General features: G+C 42.7%; 1 protein-coding gene across 2 annotated transcripts in view; it reads left to right on the plus strand.

The window, feature by feature from the left end:
* The window catches only part of Scg5 (secretogranin V), a 48,340-nt gene extending 25,025 nt beyond the window's left edge, over nucleotides 1-23,315 (plus strand). For both annotated transcript variants that reach the window (XM_021649473.2, XM_060371899.1), the window contains exons 3-6: nucleotides 8,701-8,850; nucleotides 11,885-11,997; nucleotides 19,227-19,280; nucleotides 22,773-23,315. In XM_021649473.2, coding sequence (XP_021505148.1) covers nucleotides 8,701-8,850; nucleotides 11,885-11,997; nucleotides 19,227-19,280; nucleotides 22,773-22,868 — 413 coding nt within the window. In that variant the 3' untranslated portion in view covers nucleotides 22,869-23,315. The remainder of the gene's footprint in view (nucleotides 1-8,700; nucleotides 8,851-11,884; nucleotides 11,998-19,226; nucleotides 19,281-22,772) is intronic.
* Nucleotides 23,316-24,176: the final 861 nt, after the last annotated feature.

Consider the following 24,176-nt stretch of genomic DNA (forward strand, 5'->3'; position numbering starts at 1 on the left):
ACATCAGGGATTGATGATGGTTCTTCCTATAATAGGGGTTCTGTTGTCTATGGCTCCTGAGCTAAAGAATATAGTGGCTTGTCATAAATATGCCTGAGCGTTAGAACATTTACCTCTCAGCAGAAATCTCTCTTGTCCCTCCTCCTCCTTCCCCCCTCACTCTCTTTCTCTGTCTCTGTCTGTCTGTCTGTCTCTCTCTCTCATGTGTGTGTGTGTTTAGATGAACTCATATGGTGGACACACACACACTTTCAGAACAAAGGAGACTTTTCTGCGTAAACTCTCAGTGTTCCTCGGACATGGTCCCTCCTCAGTTCTTCCTGATGCTTTATAAAGACCATGTCTAGCCTCCTCACCTCTTCCCCACCTGGTCTGTGGCCTCTAGAGAGAGCGCTCAGATGCTTCTACCCACTTCAGTTCTCTCTGTCCTAGCTGCAAGCTGAGAGCCTCCATTTCTTTCTTCACATCATCTCTTAATTTCTATAGGTAAGGTCTCTCTTGCACCTTCAGCTCTCTCTCAAGAGTCTGAAGTGGGGGAGGGGGGAGAAGATTAAGCCAGGTCCCCTTTAGAACAGTTTTGTGGTTGCTCCAGTCTCCCAGACACTGACGAAAGAAAGCGTGTGATGGCTTCCTACGTGATGGATGGAGACACTGGAGGAACCCAGGACAAGACTGAAGTATATTTTTAGTGCCTGCAGCTTGTGGCAACATAAGTGAAAACTGCTGGATCCTTTCCCTCTCACTGAATGGCTGGTATTGAAGAGTCTATGCTCTCTCCCTGCCAGACTCTCCTCACGGAACTCCCCTTTTATGAGGTGGGTGACTAGCTCCTTGGCACCAGGCTGCCCCGCCACAATTCTCCTTTATTGCCCAGCACTGATGCCCAGCTACATGACTCCACAGACAGCCTCGGCATGGGGTGAGGGGCACTGATGGAACTCTGCTGGCTGCGAGCTTGTCAGGGTGTTACCAAATTGTGAGGCAAAGTCTGCCAGGCAGGGTTCCGTCTGGACACGCTGAGCCTTCTGGCATGAGGCGGCAATCAGACACGAAGGAACTGCGGGAGAGAGGCTGGTTTTCCCATCTCAGTGTTTCTGCTGGTACCTTGCTCCACAGTAGGAAGCCAAGCCCCGGGTCACGGATGTATTTGCCTTCCCACCCCCCCCCCAGGGTGCTAGAACCCAGAGGAGACCCCAGTTGTCCTGACAAGCCATCCTGCCAGTGGTGTTCAAGAGCTGAAGCTAGTCTTAAAAATCCAGTGGGAACCCGCACACGGTCATGGCATGTTCCTGATGTCTTTCAGAATGAAAACCACGCTGGAGCCTCAGATTACAAAATGGCAGACTACAAAACTTGCTGAAGAGCTTTAGGCAACAAATCATATTCTTAGCATTCTCTTAAGAGAAGTAACCCTCGTCCAATGGACCTCACAGTATAGAAAAGATATCTCCACAGGATAGAAAAGAGCATTGAAACTATTGAAATCATAACATGACCCACAAGAGAGGAAGTGATGGAGGGAATGAGGGGAGGCCAGGCCCTGTCTATTTTATTCTTGTTTCTGACCAACATCAGTCTCTATGAAGATGGTTCCAAACGGTCCAGCTGGGAAAGGCTTTTGTGGCTTGGTGGAATGAGATAAGGCTCTCTGAAGGCTCTCTGCTACCATGGGATCTTCACAGCAAGGGACAGGCTTTACTTCCCCAGTCTATAGGACTCCTGGGAACAGGAAGTGAGGCCAGAGGTGCTTTGTTGTGAAAAGGAGTGTCTCTTTACCCAGAGCACAGCTTTAAACCAAGAGATGTCAGTGCAGTGGCAGCTCCCCTACCCCCAAACCTCAAGTGACTATATTCTCAGTAGCCACATTGGGCACACTGACTTCCAGGAAGCAAGAGTGCTCTCAGAGCCAACTTAATCATAGTTTACTCACTGTTCTAAGAAACTTGGCTACATGTTTTAACTGTTGCCACCAAAAGCCCAGCGAGAAGAGCATTAACAGGAAAATCTGAGCTACACAAGCGTAGACCCGCCCTTTGCCTACTGCATGGAAATCTGCATCTGACAAAACACCTATGTGCATTGACATAAATCGATGTAAAGAAAAGCATCGACAGGGACTTGTGTTGCCTAAACCCACTTTAATTTTATTCATGCAATCATCACAAAAGGGGTGTGGTATGGATAGGATTAATAGCTTCTAAGAAGGGATGAGACAAGGACCTTATAAAGCAGCTGGGACTGTTTAATAGAGTTCTCTCATTGTGTACTTTATAACAGAGAACACTATGTCACGCCATAGTCACTGAGGTTAGCAGTGTAAGTCCAAAATTATTTTAAAGAGGCCAGGCCATATTCCCAAGATATGATTTAAAATCTCTGCCTAAAATTCACAGAAACAAGTTTTCTTTGAGTGACTAGATAAACAAATATTGACCTTAAAAAGGATGCTTCAGTCATCTGGATACTATGTGGAGATTCATCTTCTCCAGCGACGAGTGATAAAATACTGTGATTGGAAACCTCACTCTGGATTTTGCTCATGGAGAGTCAAGAGACTTCAGAATACTGTCTAATACTGTAGTTCCACTCTATGAAAACTTAGAATTCATTTGGTGCACCCGAAAACCTATACCTGGTGAAGGCTAGATGAAGCTTGGGATTTATTGGTACTCAACTTAAATACAAAAGTGAATTAGATGCTGAAAACAATTTTTAATTAATCTGGAAAATGTCCTTCCAGATCAATGAGATTTGGAGGTACTGGACTCGGGAGGCATCTCTTGCCATTGTTGCTCTATTGAGACAGATAACTGCATTGGCTAGAAAGCAGGGAACTGAAGGTGATCATGCAGCTGAATCTAGGGAAAGGCTGAAACCAAGAAGCTCTGAAAAGGTATACAACAGAGGAGGAGAATCAGGGGGAAAAGGATGGTAAGGGGATGTAGGAAAGAGTAGGGTATGCTTGAAAGAGAGTCAGAACCTAATGGAGTGCTCCAGAACAGGCCACTGTGAAAATCCAAAAACTCCGCTGCATAGTTTTATGTCAACTTGACATAAGCTAGAGTTATTATAGAGGAGCGAACTTCAACTGAGAAAATGACTTCATAAGATTGGGCTGTAAATAACCCTGTAAAGCATTTTCTTGATTAGTGATTGATGTGGGAGGGCTCATCTCATTGTGGGTGGGGGCTACCCATGAGCTATGGTCCTAGGTTCTATAAGAAAGCAGGCTGAGCAAGCCTGGAAGAGCATGCCAGTAAGCAGCGCTCCTCTGTGGCCTCTGCATCAGCTCCTGCCTCTAGGTTCCTGCCCTGTTTGAGTTCCTGTCCTTCCTTCCTTCAATGATAAACAGTGATGTAGAAGCCAAATAAGCCCTTTCATCCCTGAGTTGCTTTTGGTCATGGTATTTTATCACTGCTATAGTAACCCTCACAGGCTCTACTGCAGATCAGTCCAACTCAGGTGGCCTTTGGTTATTTTACACACTCCTTCAGCCCACCCACTCAAGTCCTAGATTACATTAGTTACAGCTAAATAAAACACCACTACTGTGGCAATTATACACACATACACAAATCTGCAGATGAATCTGTATTACCTAGATTTTGGAAATAGTGGCCTGGTACCAATTTTACTACATAAACTTTACACAAATAAAACTGACCTTAAATCTCATTTGACAAGACTTAGATATTTCTTATTTCTTTCAGAGATATTTGTAGAGTGCCACAGGGGTGGCAGAACACAGATAATGCTTCATCACAGGATAGAATTAATTATCTGAAGTAGTTTCAAAGCTGCAATTAAAAAGACCCTGTTTCACCAATGGTGTTTTCTACAACCGCCAGACCACTCATTACCTTTTGCAAGCTCCGCAGACTTCTGACTCGTCTCTCTCCTGTGCATTGCTATAGGCCTCATTTCAAGCTGTGGTGTGGTCGTCATGATCCCAGTCCTTGCCATTTCACTCCCGAGCAGCATTCTTAACCTTAGCCTTCTTAATTTCTTTCTAGTTTACATGGCACAGTGACGCCGTGACGCCTTTGCCTTCAACGAGGACATACCACCTAATCCTTTCAAATAGTGCCACTCCCGAGTGACCATGCTTAACCACACTGGACTGTATATCTTGGTATTCTGCATTGTTTTACTGTGTGAGTTTTGAATAACCAAGCAAACTGAAGAAGCAACTGGAGAACAGAAACCACACTTTCCCTGTTTGGTGTTCTATGGCACTAATAAAATTATTGGCGTGTTGATTCTTGCAGAAAGTCCTTTAAGCCCCTGGACTGGGCTGCATTTTCTGTATATAATGGTGACATCCTGTCGCTCCCCAGCTGCATGATGCATGCATTACAACTGGCTGTATTGTACCCGTCGGTTCTGTTTTTGCATCCCTAACTACTAGAACTCAATGAAAACATCACCCACGATAATCTGGTTGACAGCTGACCCTCTGTCTTAGGGTTCTATTGCTATGAAGAGACACCATAACCACATGAAATTTATCACCATGGCGGGAAGCATGGCGACATGCAGGCAGACGTGGAGTTGGAGATGTAGCTGAGAGTTCTCCATCCAGACACAGGGAACCGGAAGAGAGAGCCACTGAGGCTGGCTTTGGATTTAAAATAACATCAAAACCCACCTACAGTGAATTCCTTCCTTCAACAAGGACACACCACCTAACCCTTTCAAATAGTGCCACTCCCAAGTGACCAAGAATTCAAATCCATGAGCCTACTTGGGCCTTTTGCATTCAAACCACCTCACCCTCTAATCTAATATAAATACCTAATCTAGGTATTTTGTCTTGGTCAATTGTTGACACATAGAATGTGTCCAAGAAATATTTTAAATTGATTAAATAATTTGAAACAAGTTCGGTCGACATCAGAGCGTTAAGGAGACGTGGGAAAGTGGAGCCAGCAGAACCTGTAGTGTCACAGCATCCTGGCTGTTTGAGCATGTGCTGTCACAGCTCTATTCTAAACAGTAGAAGGAATCAGAAAGACAGCATTTAATTGCATATGCCACTACGTTTAAGGTTATTTTTCAGATGTGCTCAAGACAGCACTTTTGACATCTACCTGTCCCCTCACCCTCCAGTCCCTGCCTCAGGGAGGGCCTCTGGATTGGATGTCAGTAAGCATGGTTTGCAAAGAGCCTGTGTTCTAATATATTTACCTGGTTCTAAACATCTGTTGCTGCCTAACAAGTGCCACATTCATTTAAACGGTACTGGTGCACGGAGGTAAACAGAGCCCTGGCAGGCTTTCCCTAAGGGAAACTGTGTTTGCTTCTTTCGTTAATTACTAATGGAGCATGAAGACATGAGTTCCCTCTGAGCCAAAGTCAGATAATTCCTGGCGCTTAATTCGAGGGTGCTTTCAAAAGCAGAGACATGTATTGACACAGAGAGCAGAGAGCAGGCCCCGTAACAAGCGCGGTGGTGACTACAGTGCCAGGATTATACTAAGCTTCGGGTAGATCAATACCAAATGCACTGATCCTTTGGTTTAACCTTTGCCATTTGGAGGTTAATTTGGTAAAACAAGCATGTACCCCCAAAGTGCTTCTGAAAGTAGCTACCACTGTGTCAGAATTGGACAGCTCTTCGTGAAGATCTAGTTAAAAAAACAAAGGCAGACCAAATTAGTGGAATGAGAGTAGCAAGCTAAAAACGGAATTAAAAACCTGAGTGTTACTTACGAATTTTAAGCCAATTACTAAGAGAATTAAAATGAAGAATTTATTCCCCTGGACACATCAACTAACATAGCATCAGAATGATAACATGAAAATAGTAAGCAGTAAGAGGCTGACTGATACTTATTAGCCACTGTAGATTTTTGACATGTAGCACAGTATTTTAATATAGATTATAATAAATACGAATGATATGAGAATGTTAATATTGTTGAATATTGGCTACATGTGCTTATGAGGTACATAAATTAGCTCATTTTAAATATTCACATAGTTTGGTTGGTTGGTTGGTTGGTTGGTTGTTTTTTTCGAGACAGAGTTTCTGTATGTAGCCCAAACTGTCTTGGAACTCACTCTGTAGAGCAGGCTGGTCTCAGATTCCGAGTTCTGCCTGCCTCTGCCTCCCAAGTGCTGGGATGAAAGGCATGCATCACTTGCACCCAGAAAAAGGTTTTTAATCTTTATTTTTATTTTATATATATGGATATTTTGCCTGTATGTAATGAGCATGCACTGCCTGTGGAGGCTAGAAGAGGGTTTTGGATGTCCTAGGACTGGAGTTATAGACGATTGTGAGCCATTGTGTAGGTGCTGATAATCAAACCAGGGTCTTCTAGAAGATCTACCAGTGCTCTTAGCCGCTGAGCCATTTCTCCAGCCCGGACCATTTTTTTTTTCCAAATATATAATTTGTAGATACCTCCTCTAATTGCAGAGCAATGGAATACAATATAAGCACACAGTAACCTAGCATGTTGATGGTGTCTGGATTTGAGGGTTAATGCTACTAAGGCTGGTAAGCTTGTTTCTTTAGAGTTAAACTTTAATCAAACATAAGAGAAACGGTGATGGAAAAACACCTCAGAAAGACACAAAGGTCGACCCATGATGATCCTACTTGGATATGTTTACAACCCCAAAGAAAACTAGGTGCCTATCCAAAGAAGAGTAAGTTTGGCCAAAAAGACTAAACCAGTGTATTCACTGAGGACAAGGGAGCTTTGCTGGACTTGGGTAAGTGTCCAGAAGGGGAGGTCATGCTTCCTATGGACCCAGAGGATAAGGCTGTATTCCCCAGATTCGGCTGTAGTTTTGTGCACAACAGGCTATCTTTAATTTAGAGTAGATCTTCCCTATGGGCATCTGTAAGCACCCTGTACATAGATTAAAGTAGCTATGAGGGATGAGCACCAGCTTCCCTACAGAGTTGAAAAACAGGAAGTCTTTCTAAGTCTGGGAACAGAAAGCCTCTTGACCTTGTAAAATGTCAGCCGTGCAACAATTGAAGTAGTCCACAGCCAAAAGGCAGCTGTAGGTACAGTAAAACAAGCTATTCACAGGAGCTTCTTCTGATTCCCTGTTGTGTCTGTGTATGGATGAGGCACTTACAAATCTGTTGCTCACATGAAAGAAACGGGGCCAGACAGTTATCGGACAAATGAGATGGGATGATAGGTTATCTATTTTAAACATGCTAAACTAAATAATGGATTAAAGAGTTATTTTTTAAAGAAGACTAAAAAATTATATCCAAACCTTGGTCATAACCCTGAAGAGGCAATGATTTTACAAGGCTAGACAGATAAAGAGAAATTGCAAAGGAGAGTTAAAAACAACTCGGATTGTGCAGATATTAAAAACTGATGCTAGCAAAATACTATAATAGCAACCAGAATTCAAAGTCAGACAATGTGGGGAAATGTTGCAGAGAATGTGACAGACAAAGACCTGATATCTTTATTAAGTGAAATGTTTGTACAAATTGATAAGAGAAACATTGCAATTCTGGAAGCATAAACAGACAAGCCATAAAAAAAAAAAAAAAGAAAACCAGTAAATAAACATGTGGAAGATATTTAATTGATTTGGCAGTCAAATCCATTTAAATGAGCAAGAAAAAATATGAAATTTTATTTTTATGAAACCCAGTGCCAGTGAGGCTGTTGTAAAAGTGGAACTCTCATGTTTTGGTGATATTTAAATTAGTACCTCCTTTTTGGAAAATATTTGGCAGTACAATATCATGAGCCGTAAAAAAAGTTTATAGCCTTTGACCTAGTAAGTTGACTTACTTCTGGGAACTTATCCTGAAGAAAGTTAATCCAAAATATGGAAAAAATTAAGGGCCTAAAATAAATTGGGAAATACTAAGTGTCTCACATTAGAAGACAAGTTAGCGTGTTGTGGTTCACTGATTGGAACTGAAACAACCTTGTCCTTCATAAGTGCAGAGATGGAGCACAGGCAGACAAATGGAAAGATTCCTGTGATTTTAATATGCAATAGAATAATTACATATTTTAACATGTTTCTTCCATTTATGTATTTGTGTGAGTGTGTGTGCACAGGAGTGTGGGAGCCCACTAATGCCACAAGGGGGTGTCAGATCGCTAGAGCTGGAGTTACAGGTAGTTGCCACTGCTGACTGCAGAGAACTAGACTCAGGTCCCTCTGGAAGGGCAGCAAGCTCTCTTAACCACTGAGCAACTGCTCCAGCACCTATGAAGATTTATGCAGAAAAATAAACCCAGAAGAGAACATTTGGAGTCATCAGTTTTGAGCAGTTGTGATGGGGTGGCAGGATGTTAGTAAGTTTTGTCTTTAGTCTTCCCCCCATTGTGTTCTTTCCATCTATCAGACCTCTGTGACAATTGCCTCCTTGTGTCCCCTCCTTACCACCCAAGTCCATACCCAACTTCCAGAGCCCAGCTCACCTATGTGAGCATCCAGAAACCCCTCCGTCTCGCCAGCCAGATGGAACTGTCTCCTCTCCAAGCGCCATAATGCCGTCTTAGCGTTTCTGTGCGTGCCGCGCATAATTCACATGAGGAAATGATTCACGTGTACTGTGTGTCCATTTCTACAGCTAAATTCCAAACCTCAAGAAGGCAGGAACCATGTAAGATGTTCCCCTTGCTCACTCAGCACAGTGCTTCCTCTGTATAGTCTGCGGAGTAGATGCTAATTTAAAGATGTTTCCTCCCATTGTAGGGGGAGCTCATGAGGGTCTTCAGCACCTGGGTCCCTTTGGCAACATCCCCAACATAGTGGCAGAGCTGACGGGTGACAACATTCCGAAGGACTTCAGTGAGGATCAAGGCTACCCAGACCCTCCAAATCCCTGTCCTCTGGGGAAAACTGGTAAGGAACACAGCCTTGGGTTGTAACGGAAGGTAATTGAAAGTTCTCTCCCGAGCTACAGTGTGGGCTCTCTCTGAAGAACGTTCCTCTTCTTGTTTAGGGTGAGGCCTCTCTCTTCCCTGAAGCACAGAGCTCCCATGTTGGGTGGAACAACATGGGAGTTGGATATGATGGAACCACTGTGGGGAGGCTGGCCCCAGATGACAGGAAATTCTGAGTCACTGGCTGGCATCAAACCCATCAGCCACCTTTGACTTGCTTGTAGGGTTTTGGATGGGTAAGAAGAAAGATCAGCTCAAAGTGCGGGGGTCTGGAAAAGGTGATAAGACAGAATGTAGCACAGAGGTTCTTAAAGTGGGTTCTGGGACCACCAGCAGCAGCAAAACCTGAGAGCATAAACATAAACTAGAAATGCAGCTGCTTGGTTGAATCAGGCAAAATGAACCTGGGACCTAGCCATCTGTGTAGTGACCTGCCTTGGAGCATACCCAGGTTTACAATCTACTGTTAGAAGACAAAGGGAGGAGGCCCAGGGTGTGGGCCAAGAGATCTCAGTTCTAGGTTTAACCACACAGCATGATATCACTTCTTTAGGCTTGTTTCCTCATCTATTAAAAAAAAAAAATGACACACACAATGCCTTCAAGAATGTAGAGTGCTGTTTCCAGATTATCCTGAGCAAGACCAGTGTGACATAGTGCCCTGTGCATGCACTTAGGACACTGAGAGGAGAGGAACCAGAGAGAGCAGACAGAGGCAGATGAGGTGCTAGTGCTGGACTCTCCCTCTGAATCTACTTTTGGTTTGCTTTTGATAACCACTCGCTCAATTTAGCAACACTTGACTAGGACCGACACCACCATACTTAGAATCACGCATGATACAGCATGGCACAGTTGAACTATGGAACCTCGACTTGCCCCTGCCCCGCCATGCTCCCATCTGAATCGTCACCCATCTCCCTGTACAGATTAGTGCAGTTTCTAGAATCTAACATGGCGGCAGGGCCAGAAGGTGACTTCAAGGGCACATTTTCATCTCCCCAAATCTTAGCCTCGTCCCTGGCAAGGCTTCATTTCTACAGCTCAATCTCAGCCCACTCAAAGGTACTTAGAAATAGTTACCAAAAGGTTGCAAAGCCACTGCGTTCAGACCACTCTGCTTGGTATTCCTTTCCCACATATAAAAGAGAGAGAGAGAGAGAGAGAACCATCTAAAATAATTTTTAAAAAAGATAATGTTCCACTCTGTGTGACTGGTCCTTCTCCCATGGCAAGTGTGAACGGGTGACTCATTCATATTTAAGACAAAACTTAAATATTTGTTCCAAAGTTTCAGCGAAGGAGTTTTATGTTTTCTGCCTCCCCACCCAAATTTATATGTTAACATACAGATGATTTTAAAGACTAACTTCACTTACATGAATCTCTTCAAAGGTTATCCATCAGGACTCTCCACTAATGTACCGACGTACATCTTTATACTTAATATAAGTAAATGTTAAGGATTATTAGGGTTTTTTTTGAAATAGATAACTATAAGTTCACAAAAGAAAAAGAAATAGCTCAGTGAGAAGTGGGGAGTCACACTGGGAGTTGTTTGGAAGACTAATAACTTTCACACTAGTCCTCTGGTGCCCAGGGCTGCAACACTGGATGTCTAAAGACTTCAGATCAGTCCTACGAGCTAGACAACCTGGCTAATTGCAAATAGATCTCCTCTCATTACTGACTGTGACAGGTCATTATCCCTTTGTAACACACAGCATCAAGACCTTTGAAATGGGGCCTTCTTTCCTACCCTGACCTTGCACAAAATTCCACAGCCTTTGTTTCCCTCTCTCTGCTTCTCCACCTCATGCTATGATGCTGGGACTTGAACGCAGGCTTTCACAAATGATAACCAGGTACTCACTCAACCACTGACATGCATCTCCTACCCCTAGTTCTCCCCTTTTAAAGGTGTTGTCTAAAAGACATTGGGAACAGGAAGTTTTAAAAACTCACTTTCAGGGCGATACCTAGCGATCATATAGGTAAATAAACAGAATTAGAGAAGTCAGGTTAACTTTAAAAAGCTGAATCTATAGATCCCACATGCACTGGGATTTGCTCCTTAGCCTTTGTTTTGTCTCACTCTAAAACTTAAGCCACTGATGGTATAATAAACAGCACAAAGACCTGTCCGAAGGCACTGGAGTGGCTCCTGAAGATGTCATCCAAGAGAAACAGAGGGGCTCATGTGGAAAGAAAACATATCCCTTAAGGAGACACTTGACATGGAAGCAAATGAGACCTGCTAGAGCAGTGGTTCTCGGCTTCTGTGTGTGGCTGTTTAATACAGTTCCTCATGTTGTGGTGACCCCAACCATAAACTTACTTTTGTTGCTACTTCATGACTGCAAGTTTGCTGCTGTCGTGAACTGTAATGAAATACCTGTGTTTTCCAATGGTCTTAGGTTACCCCTGTGAAAGGGGCATTTGAACCCCAAAGGGGTTGTGTCCTACAGGCTGAGAGATCTTGTTCTAGTGGTTCTTCACCATAGACACTTGTTTTTCATTTACCTGAACCTATCACGGGAAGGTAAGGAAATGATAATGGTAGGTAGTTCTGCTCTCTTGACTCTTGAGGCCCCTTATTACCCTTACTGGCAGCATGAATACAGGCAGATTGTGTAGGGCTAGGGAGAGTGAATCATCCTAAGGTTTCTGGGATAGGTCGAGAAATGGAATAATCACTTCTGCCTGCATTATATTGGCTCAGGCACACAACTCCACATTATTGCAAAGAAAGGCTGGAAAATTAGCCTTGCTATATGCCAAGGAGAAAAGGGAAGTGGGTTTGGAGAGCAGCCAACAGGTCTTTGCTCCTGGAACATCCCATCTACCAGGGGGATTGGATCCCAGAGAGAACGTGACTTGGGGTGTCTGATATGAACAGACAATGACCTTTTTGTGTCTAGATGGTTTTGATAAATCAACTTTTAGAGTAACAACAGATGCCTTGACCATTTCTCAAAAACCTCTGTCTGCAGCGGATGATGGATGTCTAGAAAACGCCCCTGACACTGCAGAGTTCAGTCGAGAATTCCAGTTAAACCAGCACCTTTTTGATCCAGAACATGACTACCCAGGTTTGGGCAAGTGGGTAAGTCCATTTTCAGTGGCTGGTAGGGTGTTCACTCAGACCTCTTGGGGTTAGTAGTGTCAGAGATAAACAGAATGCATGGAGGGATGAAACAACAACTGTTTAGGCGTTGATTCCGTGGAAATCTCTGGCTCAGGGGGACACTATGCAATTATTATTCCAGACCACACTGGTGTGTCTATAGAGCAGTATACTAGTTCTATGGAAAGAGACAGCAATCCAGACCATACACTTTCCAGAGGCATCAGCTCTGCTCCCCCCCCCCCACAGCCAAGTCACAACATTCTCATGTCTCACCAGCGCTTCATGCCACACAGCAGGACTCAGTGAAAAGGAAAAGACTCTTTCAAAAGAAAAGATACTGAGAAATGTGTAAAGTTGATCCCTAATCTAAGGGAGATAGATGATCTGTGCATATCTCTGCAGAATCAAGGAAAGAAAGACATCCAGACTTGGAAACAGACACATGTAAGTCTGCTTTGTGGAAAGAGAGACAATCTCCAGCTGCGTGGCAGGGAGCTCGCCGTTTGGTCGCATGCAACGATGGGTAGCTGTCAAGGAAGGGTGTTGTTTTTATAAGCACTTGGAAAGAGAAATCACGGCCCCTTGGCACCGGTGTGATTAAAAACAAATTTTGTCGATCTGCAACTATTATTCCATTGCCAGTGCGCTGCATTTGTGTGCCAGCTTAATGAGAGAAATGAAGTGGGCATGGAGCACTCGGGCGTCATTGAAGTATTTGACGAGATCTCTTATGATCTCCCATTGGGAGAGCAGAAGAGACACAGCCGAGTCAAGAGAATATCACCGACAGACAGCTTGTTCGAGAACCTGTGTCAGGAGCGGAGGGAAATGGTAGAGGCTACCCTGTGTCTGAGGGCTGCGCCACTCAGCATTTGCAGCAGCGTTTATAATGAAAATACGGATCACGTGCTTCTCAGATTCTCAGCAGATGACACAAAGTTGGAAGGGAGAACTCTGGATGACAGAGTTGGGCTTCAAGATGATCCCAACAGGCTACAACAATGAGCCAAGGGAAATTAAAATTGAATGGGAAGATGTCTAGGTGCCCGTGGTCAGGTCTGTGTGAGCCAGTGCTGAAGCCATGTGAGAAAAATGGGGAAATGCTGAACAGTGCTGCTTCACATGTGAAAGTGGATGGTCAATGTATCTGGGGAACGAGTGAATGAGGAGTGTCCACTCCTGAGACACTCCAGGTGGCCTAAGCCCCTAGGACCTCATCAGTTCCTCCTCAGGTCAGCGCTAACTGCGGCCTTGGTAATTAGCTTACAATGCACACTGACACCTTGAAGCTAAACCTTCCCCTTCCTTCTGCACTATTTTGGAGAAAGAAATTTATCCTCATTAAGAATCTCTTTTCTAGCATCTTTCTTCATTTTTACATTGAGTCAGCTGAATTCCCTCTGCCTTTAAAATACATTTCCAAATTAAGACACCAAAGCAACTCTAGTTAACCTCTCACCTCCAATTTGCATTATTCCCCTCTTCCTCTTTTTTTTCTTCTCCTTTTTTTCTCTCTCACTCTCATCACTCTCACTCTCTTCTCCACATATATAGTTCTGTTAGAGAAAATTATTTTGTAGAACTATTTTTAAGCCTTCTTCTACTGGCACAGTTTAAACATAAACTGAAAAAAAAATCTTGTGTATTATGAAAATCTCTTATAAAATGTATCTCAAAGGACTAGTAAGAAATAAAATAGAGAGACTGAAGACAGAAAAAAAATGGAGAAATTAATAAATTAATTCCACTTACATTGATTATAAAAATAGTGATGAAGATTAAGTTGTTACTTCAAAGGGAGAACACTTAATAGAATGGTTATATGGTGTAGATAGATGGATGGATAGATAGAGATAGATAGATAGATAGATAGATAGATAGATAGACAGATAGAGTCAAAGGCAGACAGGGAGGGAGGGATGGAAAGACAAAGTCTACATGAAAGTTTATGAATATAAATTCTTCCTGTGGGGAGTTTTAAAAAGAGAAAAGATGAGATGCATTATGCATTCACATGCCAGCTTGAAGCAGTAAGGAGACGGAAAGGAAAGAGCAGATAATTAAGGGGAGTGCTGTCAAGGGCTCCACAATAGATGGGTAAGGTATTGCCAAGCAGTGGCAAGGACCAGATTCAGAGAGGAGCAAACAGGCTCTGAGCTCACTTTGTTTCAGATACTATGCAAGGTGCTCAGTCTCCAGTATTCACCAGGAAGTGGTTCTGGGCTTTCAGTGGGTGTACAGTGTTGAAGAAAATTGAAACGAAAGGCATGAAGATAAAATTAGTCCAATTTTGCATTGATACCCTGCCCATTCTTACAGCACAGTCAGGACTGGGTCCTATTGCTAGGTAATTTGGAAACTAATGGCAGAGGAAGATGTGAGGCTGGTGGGGCTGATTGTTACACAACCACAGGGGATGCTGAAGCATTAGGGAGATGCAATACTGAAGTCTTAAGGAAGGGGGCAAAGCTAAGTGGAAGCTAGGCCTGAGAACAAGAAGAAAGGCAATCAAGGACATGTCTGAGTGTAGGCAGAGCCCATCTGGTGTTGTGATGGGGTAGAAGAGATGGTAACTTCTCTTTCCAGCATTTTGTTTGTTTGTCTGTTAGAGGCAGGGTCTTTCTTCGTAGCCCTGCCTGTCCTGAGAGTCACTCTGTACACCAGGCTAGCTTCCATCTCAACTCACAGAGCTCCACCTGCCTCTGCCTCAGCGTGCTGGGATTAAAGGTATGCACTACCACACCATCTTCCTCAGAAGCTCTCTCTCACCAAATCCCACACACATGCCCTGTTATTCCTTCCCGCTCCCTTCTTGGAACTCTGCCTTGTGCTTCTCTTGGTCACCCAGATTCCATATCCACATTAGAGCCCAAGACTAGAATTTAAGAGCAAGTATAAAAAGTGCTATCACAGATCAATGGCAAAGGAATGACATTTATGCTTCTTATCAGCTCTAATGATGTGTTTGTTTAAACGTCAGTTTCCTTGTTTATTTTCTCATTACCACCTAGCAATAAAACCCTGCTTGCTTGATCTTCTCATGGAAGTGTGAACTGAGAGTCTATTGCTTTTTTAAGTGGGGGTCCACAAAGCAGCCTGGGTGTTTGTTTAGAAGGATAGTCTCAAGCGTGTCTGCAGCTCAACTATCCTTTCAACTTGCAAAACAGTCATCTCTCAACTGCACAAAAGTACCCTTGCTTCCTTCCTTGGCAGAACTGCCTCCCTGTTTTTTATATTATCTGGAGCAGAGTTCATCTTTAGCAATGATTCCTACATTACAAATATCATTGTCTGTCTTATTTCCTGAAACACTCTTTCCTTGTTACTACACAAAACGATATTTATTAAATAGACAACACATGACTTCTAGGCCCTGTGGTGGGTAATTACTAATAATTGCTAAAATAATAGGAAATTGCAATATTCCTTGTTTACTACACATCAGACTCTGTGCTAATATTTTATCTCAATCATCTCCTTCAGGCTGCCTATCCTCCTCGCTCTCATTCTATAGAGGAAAAAAATGCAAGCACGGGGATCTGAGTAGCCTGCTCAGCAACAAGAGCTTGTGATTGCAGAGCTGAGAACTGAACTCCATCTTTACAAACACAGTAATGATTCATCCCTCATAATGTGGCCTTTGGGGTCCTATCCTAGGACTGGAAACCTTCCTGACAGTGTATATATCTAACTATATAGTCCCGAGGGTCTATGACCAAAGGCTGATGTAAGCTTCTCCCCATTCACTTAAAATCCCCAAGGCCTATGGCCAAAGATCTGATGTCAGCACTTCCCCTTAACATACTTCCTGCTGAGTGTCCATCACTGTGTAAAACAACAAATGTTTTCTCTTTCCCGGTGCTTGATACAGCTTTTGTCTATATTTGACCAGAGCTTTAGCTGAGCCATAGGAGACAGGAGGAGTGTGACCCCTCTCTGGCTTTGTTTATCTTGCAGGACCATGCCATGTTTGAATATTGGAGCACTCTTCAGTTCTGGTTTGTCTTGAGTTTCCATGCCATTAGACTTGAGCTACATATCTTATTTCTTCTTTTACTCAACACATAATAAGTTGTACATATTTAGGGAGTAGAGCATGTCATGTCAGTACATGTACCCAATTATTAGATCTGGGTGACTGGCATATTCATAACCTCAGACTGTGCTCATTTCTTTTAAAAAAATTCTTTTGTTGTTTTATTTTATGGCTATGGGTGCTATGTTCCCATATCTGTCTATGCTTCATACTTGTACAGTATGCACAGAGGCCAGAAGGGAGCACCGGATTCCTTGGAACTGGAGTTAGAGGGGGTTGTAAGCTGCCTAGAGGGTGCTGGAAACGGAGCACGGGTCTTCTGGAGGAGCAGCCAGTCGTAGTAACTGCTGAGCCACCTCTGCAGCACCTCTTGGCTCTTTTCTGCATGTTGAAAATGTTCAGAGTATTCCTCACTGCTCTGAAACACACAGTACATGTTTAAATGCTTGTTCTTTTGTGCCAAAGAGCCCTTGGAGTTATTCCTCCTTTACCTGCATGCACTCCCGGGTTATCACCATGTTCCCTCCATCTTCACCATCCTCGGCTCTGTTAGTCACTATTCTTCTCTCTGTGTCCAAGAGATCATCGTTTTAGGCTTCTTCATAGTCATGATAGTTACGTATATCCTTGGCACCTTACATCAAGACATCAAGGGAGTACATGGTGTCAGGTTGTCCCCTGTTCGGGGAAATTTCATTCCCTCTTGTAAAGTGGTGTCCGTGTTTCTCTGGCATTAAGTTATCATTTTCCATTTGAAATTAATTGTTAACTTGTGGGAAACTACTTTGAGAGTATAAACACTCTGACTTCCATGAAGATGTTAACCCATATGTTTTTCACTCATTGATGGGATTTACTAGACTCAACTACAACCACCATAGATGCAGAATGACAAGTTTCTTGCTCTCTTGTCCTTTTTCCACTTGGTAATTTGCATCCCACTCTCATAGAGAGCTTCCATTACTTCCTTCCTTGTTTATAAACATGCTTGTTCATTTGGCACTTCTAGAGATTCATTTCTATTAATCTTGATGTTCAAAATATCCTGCATTTTGGCCAGTAGAAATTTCTTCCAGTTGGCTTTTCCTTCCTTTGGAACAACTCTAGCACTTGTTTGAACACATCCTTCCTTTCTGGCCCAATCAGATATTTAGCACCATTAATTCTTGTACTTTCTATAGCCTTGTCCTAGGATCAGGCAGTTCTCCAAGATGTCCATCCCCAGGGTTCTTTAGAAATAGAAATAAGTTGTCCAAAATCTTGATAGTATAATGGAAAGCCCTTAAATGAAGTTAAACCAGCTGTTCTCCTGTAACTTAGGCCACTCCTTCCCAAGGAACTAACAACTCCGTGTCAGAGGAGGTGGCTGATTTATTTTCATTCATTTCATATACTCCTTTCATTCACATTACACCTGCCAACTCCCACCACCAAATCCACCCTGGCACAGAGCTAACGGAGAAAGCCCAGCTACATCCACCACGGAGTGTGTGTGGGGGGCGGGGGCATGAACATACTGGTTCTGAGCTCAGCTCTCCAGAAATGCAGGGACCATCTTTGAGAGTAAGACTTCCAGATCTTGCATACTTCTGGTTATAATTTCCCCCCAGGATCCTCTAAAGGGGATTGACATGTTGCTGCCTTCATCTCATTTGCAGCTTGCTGGATCTGTGCCAGGACAGACGGGCAGTGGGCCCTAGTGTACCAGCTTGCAAGCCCTACTGTCTCCCCTCAAGTTCAGACAGCTGGAGAAAATGATGTATCTGAGAAGTCACTATCCTCACTTTTTTACCCCAACCCCCTTCCCAGCTCTGGCATGAGCACCCGGAACATTCTATGTGCATTAGAGTTGTTTACATTCAGACACTGAGGTTGAGACCAAGTGTAATATTCTCATTCCTGAAGGGAACGGCCAGCAGGCCTGCCTTTTCTCCCTCCCGATATTTATTTGACCCAATCTCCAAGTGAGCCAGAGACAGGGGCTCTGGCCAGTGCCTGTGTTTCTAGCAAATGGAAGAGCTTCTCCTGGCACACATCGCACCCCTGGATATTTGAGGTTGGGCAAAGCTCTTCATTGTAAACTGTAGGTGGTAGGTTTTAATGAACAAGAAAACGATGCAGCACATTCTTGGCATTTGTCATTTTCACTTTCAAATCTACCATTTAAATATTTGTTAATAACCAGACAGCTCAGAAGATACAAATGCTGTATAAACTTGCTCCTCACCAGAACTCTGTCAGCTCGTTTTTCTAGAAGTCAGTGTTAGGGTTTTGTAGTTACAACAAGATGAATCATCTCTTTAATACATTATTTTCCTTATGATTCAAAAATCAAATAAATAAAACAACACAAAGAAAACACCCAAATCCCTTTCTCTGGTTCCATATTCAGGTTAAGCGTTCTGTCTTTTATGATCTCAACTGGAGGGAAATGTGTTGAGCATGTGTCTGATATTCTAGAGCTCATTTAAATCCACTGTGTGTTGGAGACACAGCAGTATGTGGAAACACTTATACAAACTGTGGTAGCAGAACGTCACCCCCCACCCCAACCCTGACACACACACACACACACACACACACACACACACACACACACACAATATAACTTTGCTTTCTGTCAAGAATTTTTTTTGGCAGTTTTTAAGTTCACTCTATTAAAAATGTTATAGACCAAATGGTTCTGTGATTGGCTTGATGGGACCACTAACTTGAGCTGTGGGAGGGACACTGCTGCAGAAGTCAACAGCTCGTTTATTTACCCGGAGGGTTGTTGTTAATGATTGGACACTGCTCCAGAGAACACTTGTGTGTGTCGTTCATAAAAAGGGAATTAGATAGCAAGATAAGGTTATTTATTTTAAACAAAGGCCATTCAAAGTGCAGAGATGGGCTTCCCGCACCCTTGCAGTCTGACATGCCATCTCCCCCTGTTTATGAGATTGTTGGTGACACTGTGCAGTGCAAAAGACTCTCTGAAAAGCAATGCAGTCCCCAGATTTTCCCTTGTGGTCTATCATTCTGACATGGTGTTCCTTTCATGTAGCTTTGTTTCCAAAATATGTGTATGCAAATATCCAGGGGACACCCCAAGTGTCCCTTTAAAGTAGACAGTTTCCAAATGCAACCCAGACTTCTTCACTTGTGTTTTCTTTTCTCTCCACTCTAGAACAAGAAACTCCTCTATGAGAAGATGAAGGGAGGACAGACTCGGAAGAGGAGGGTAGGTCACACGGGGATCTGGGCGTTGCTGGGATGTCTCATGTTTCTGAGAGGGGCAGTTGGGACATTTAGTTTTGAGGAAGTGGCAGAACTTTTTTTTTGTGATGCAATTCCAAAGAGTAGAACAGAGGTCCTGTATAGCAAGGGCCACAAGGAAAATCACGGAACACTCATTACTTCCCTTCAGGCCAGCGGTCATGAAGGGAAGGTTCAATAGTTGGCACAACCTCCTACACCTGCAGGGGAGGAGTGTGGAGGAAAGCTGTGAAGGCATGATTTTCCTCAGATACTCTGTAAGCCATTGGAAGAAATGTCTCACATTTCTGTATCCATTATGTAAATCATAAGACAGAGAGCAGGAGGTGTGAAAGTGTTATCATGAGGGCCATACTTTTTAATTTCTTTTTTATCTTTCTTATCTTTTTTATCTTTCTTATCAACCTAGGCAGGTTGGTGTAACATGCAGTCCACCTATTTCATTTGCTGGCTGCCGAGTTGAGTGCAGGCTGAGTTTGCTCTCCTTGGAGGATTGTTCAAGATGGGCCTTTGTCTCTGTGTTTTGCATTTTGCTACTCCTCATACGGTGTTGCCTGGTACAAATCTGAATGTCAAGGTCACATTGGGTTTTCAGTACATGAGACTTGGCAGTGATCAATGTCCGGACAAGAGGGGTGAAAACCTTGCTAGTACACAGTAAAGTACTACCATAGCTATTATTTTAGTTAAAGTATACCCAAGGCCACTGACCATTGTTTGCAATAGCGAGCACCTGGGATCTTGGAGAAAATTGGGAATCTAGTCAGTGGCAGTTGTAGCCAATCTGATGAGCTTGGCCAAGTTTAATCAGAAAATACTTTAACAAATATGGGGTTTGTGTCCTTGGTAGTAACCATAAGGCCCTTGGGCTCCCTGACAAACACAGAAGACTCACAGGCAATTTCCATGCAAGAAGCAGAAAACTGTTACATCTGGAAGCAGATCTTTGGGAGAATGAACAGGGTTATTAGGGTTTTTCTTGGTGATTACAGCTTCCAGTTGCAGATGGCAAGAGGAAGGGTGTAATGTGCTCTTGAGAGAACATCAAGAAATTCTATTCTGGGAGTTCAGAATATACATAATTAACCAGGAAGATGACTTGAATCTCTCCTATGGTTGCAACAAGGACATTTCCAAATAAGACCAATGACAGACCCAAAAAGAATAACTAAGCACATAGGTTTAATTGCTTCTACTTGCTGGCCAGCTACACCTTCTGCCCTGATTCTGAGGAACTTAGGTTTACCTTGGATCACATTTCCATGAGACTAGTGATTGTCAAAACTCAAAATTCTAGCTATATGTTACAAAGTATTTTTCCTTTGGCCTCAACTTCTTCCACAGAGACAAGGCTTAGAATTTAGGAAAATAAGGGTCAGTTGTGTCCCTGGGGTATCAGGTTCTTTCTATTCTCAGACATCTATAAATCCCATTCTCATTTCTGGGCCCTTCTAGACGGACGGGCAAACAAAATTTTCCTTCCATATTGCCATACTACAGCTGCTGTTCCCATCTTGGTTGAAGACCTTAACTGCTCTGTCTGCAGCATGAGCTGATCTACAGAAATGGTAGCTCATATATTTGAAAAATTAAGGTTTACTCCAGTGAAGCTCACCATCTCCTGAGGGGTTGAAGAGGGCAGCAAGCAAGGATCTGTCCCAAGCTGTCCTTCAGTTGTCAGGTGTCAATAATGATCTCTCTATAACCTACCCACGAGTGACCATACATATATAAGTATTGTGAGTTCTTCAGAATACACTTAAAAACAAAACGTTTGATTAAATAATTGAACAACAATTCAAAACTGTCAAGGCTTGGCTTCAGTGCCTCCCTCTTCCCGGTTGCTCCAACCTTTGACATTTTCTGGGTCTAGACAGCCCATCCTGCACCATGGATGTTTCTTAGCAAGAGGGCTGATGCCTAAAGTTACAACCAAAGCCCCATGTAATTTTCTGTGACTTTTATACTCACTCCAGACCATTTGAATTCCTAGCTGCTTCACAAATAAAAGCTCAATGTGCCTTTAGGTGATTTTGAATAAAATTTAACTCTGAAGCTGTATCTTGTTACCATTTAAAATACACTAATTCTCTTAAACAGATTATCAGCTACTTAGCCTCACAGCTGACAAATTTGAATATTCTCTTTTAACATATTAGAATTTTAAGAATACTGTTGCAAAACAGCAAAGCAGTTTTGGTATTGAATGTACTTGTGCCAAGCACATTAAGTTTGCCTACTCACAGGTTCTTCTATGATTTCTTAGGGTGAGCCAACCAGACCACACTAGTTGACAATTTCCATCAGAAAGCACTATTTTGGACACTGAGGATGAATATCTTTCTGTGACAAATCTCTCTTAAAGTATATAAAGACACACCTTTCGCTTTGCAATCTTCATCTTTGCAAAGTTGCTGGGGTCCTTACTGATTCATGTTTTACACAACAGAATGTGAAAAACATTGACAAGGGTTATTCCTTGCCTTTTGGAACCTTCCTGCTCACCTTTCAAGAGAGCCATGCAGTCCAGGCCCACATGAAAACTGTGTGTGTTCACTCATAAGGGCTTAGCATTGCAACAGGTTTGCTCCTCGTTCGTAACCTCATCCTATTTCTCACATTTCTGTTCCATTGCTGGAAGGCAACATCAATAAACAAATACCTTCCAAAAAGTTTGACATTTTTCCTGCTCACTGAAGACTGTGCTGCAGAGCTCCAGTTACCAGTTCAAATCCAAACCTCAAAAAAAAAAAAAAATTGATATTATTAGAGAAGCGGTGGAAACTCTTTGACTCATTCAGAACATCAACAGATGAAAGAGATTCCAGAATATGAAGGCCTGAATAAAAACTGAAGACCATTTCTGGATGGCTTTGTGCTTTAATTCAGCTTTTGAGTTTGACTTGGGGGAGGTTAGAAGTGATTGCTAGAGCCATTAATGAACTCTGTTTAGCAGAATCCTCGAATACAAGACTTGCAAGCATGGGGTGACCTGAGAGTAGTCTTCAGACACTAATTCCTACATGCCCTGTTTGTCTTTTCTTTTGAACATGCTTCCTGTAGAATAATTAATGCATTCCGGAGTCCCACTCCCACTTAAATAGGACCATAGAATAAACATTTTCTTTCATGTGACACTTGGTAACTAAGTTAGTAGTAAGATTTTGCTTTCCAGTTCACCCCACACTTTTAAGCTAAATACAACATAAAAAGACATGCATTTGATCAAGAACACTATGGTTATATGAATGACACTTTTAGTGACATCTTTCAGTGAGACTGTAGACTGTATATAGTATACTATAGACTGTTTACTATTGGGCATTGAGGTATAACCAGCTTGCTGGAGCCATCATTTGGCAGGTGGGTGGTTAAGTGCCATGTTATTTTCCTGTTAACCCAACAGTCAGAAAACAATTCTCATTCACTCACGTGAGAGGTCTGTGTTTTTTTTCAGAGTGTCAATCCCTATCTGCAAGGCAAGAGGCTGGACAATGTTGTGGCAAAGAAATCTGTCCCCCACTTTTCAGAAGAGGAGAAGGAGCCGGAATAAAGAGAAGACAGTAGGTGGAAACCCATGCGATGCTTATGTGCATGTCATAGAGCCCCGTGAGTGGCAGCATGTGTCTTACATAGATAATTATGGATGAAAAGCAGCTGTCCCTGCATTCGCCTCCACACCGATGCCTGTGCTTTCTGCTAAACTAGAATGAAAGCTCCTTTTCTTTTGGGGAAGTTTTTGATGTGGATCTGCAAGAACCATTACAATTAAAATGTATATGTCAAGTATAATAAAAACACGGATATGAAATGCTCAGATTTCTGGCAGTTTTGGGTTGTGCTGTTTGGGCCAAGTCTGTAAAAAAGCTAGCATTTGATTTTGATTATGTAGTGTGCCTAGCCCTTGGGCCTTGTTACACACCAATAAAGAAGTTTGTACTCCGGGGGAGGGGCCGACACATCTCACTCCACTGCTTCTTAATAAATGTATGTGCAAACATTGGCTTGTGAAGTCTTTCTTTTTAAATAACAGTATAAAAATCAGTCTCTCCACTTAATAGAGCAAAGTGACATGCAGAACTATCTAATTTTAGTACTAATGCTATGAAGTCAATGGGGAAGGTGTGATCCCCATTTCACATAGGCTACAACTGGGAATATTCAACACATGATGGGGATAATCAGCAAAACCCAGAATGGAAGGATTTTTATTTTCAAGACAGTGTTTCTCTGTGATAGAAGGATTTTCAGGGCAAGCTCCTCCCCCCCGCCCCCAAGCCCAGGGCTTATGTGTGAGAAATGCTACAAATTAGAAAAAAACAAAAAAAAAAACAACAAAAAAACTTATGAGAAAAATGAACCAAATGAAATGTGTGTACGTTTTTATTTGTTTGAAAAATACTATCTATCAGACAATGGGGGAAGTGTGACTAATAGCTGAATATTTGAGGTGATTTAGTTGTTGCAAAGTTTTATGGCAACTTTTTAAAGAGTTCTTGTGTCTTAGAGATGCCGGTTGAAATTTGTGCAGATGGTGTGCAGATTTGTTTTAAAATAATCCATTAATAGTGATGAGGAGAGATAGGGAAGGAATTTGGGGTTTTGATGAATTGGATTAGCTATATTGATGGCTGTTGAAGCTGGGTCGCATGTGCCTGAGGATTTTCTGTGCTTTTACCTCTCCGCTTGAATATGCCTTAAAATTTTCCACACTAGCAACACAGGTGAGGCCCCATAGTAAGACCAGATTATGGTAAGCACTGGCCTGGAAATATAGCAAATAAGGTAGAAATCTTTATGGCTATGGATATGAAGAATTAATGTAGACCATTTCTCTTGGCCACTGTGGAAGGATGTGCCA

Source organism: Meriones unguiculatus, chromosome 18, assembly GCF_030254825.1.
Source record: "Meriones unguiculatus strain TT.TT164.6M chromosome 18, Bangor_MerUng_6.1, whole genome shotgun sequence".
Lineage (NCBI taxonomy): Eukaryota > Metazoa > Chordata > Mammalia > Rodentia > Muridae > Meriones > Meriones unguiculatus.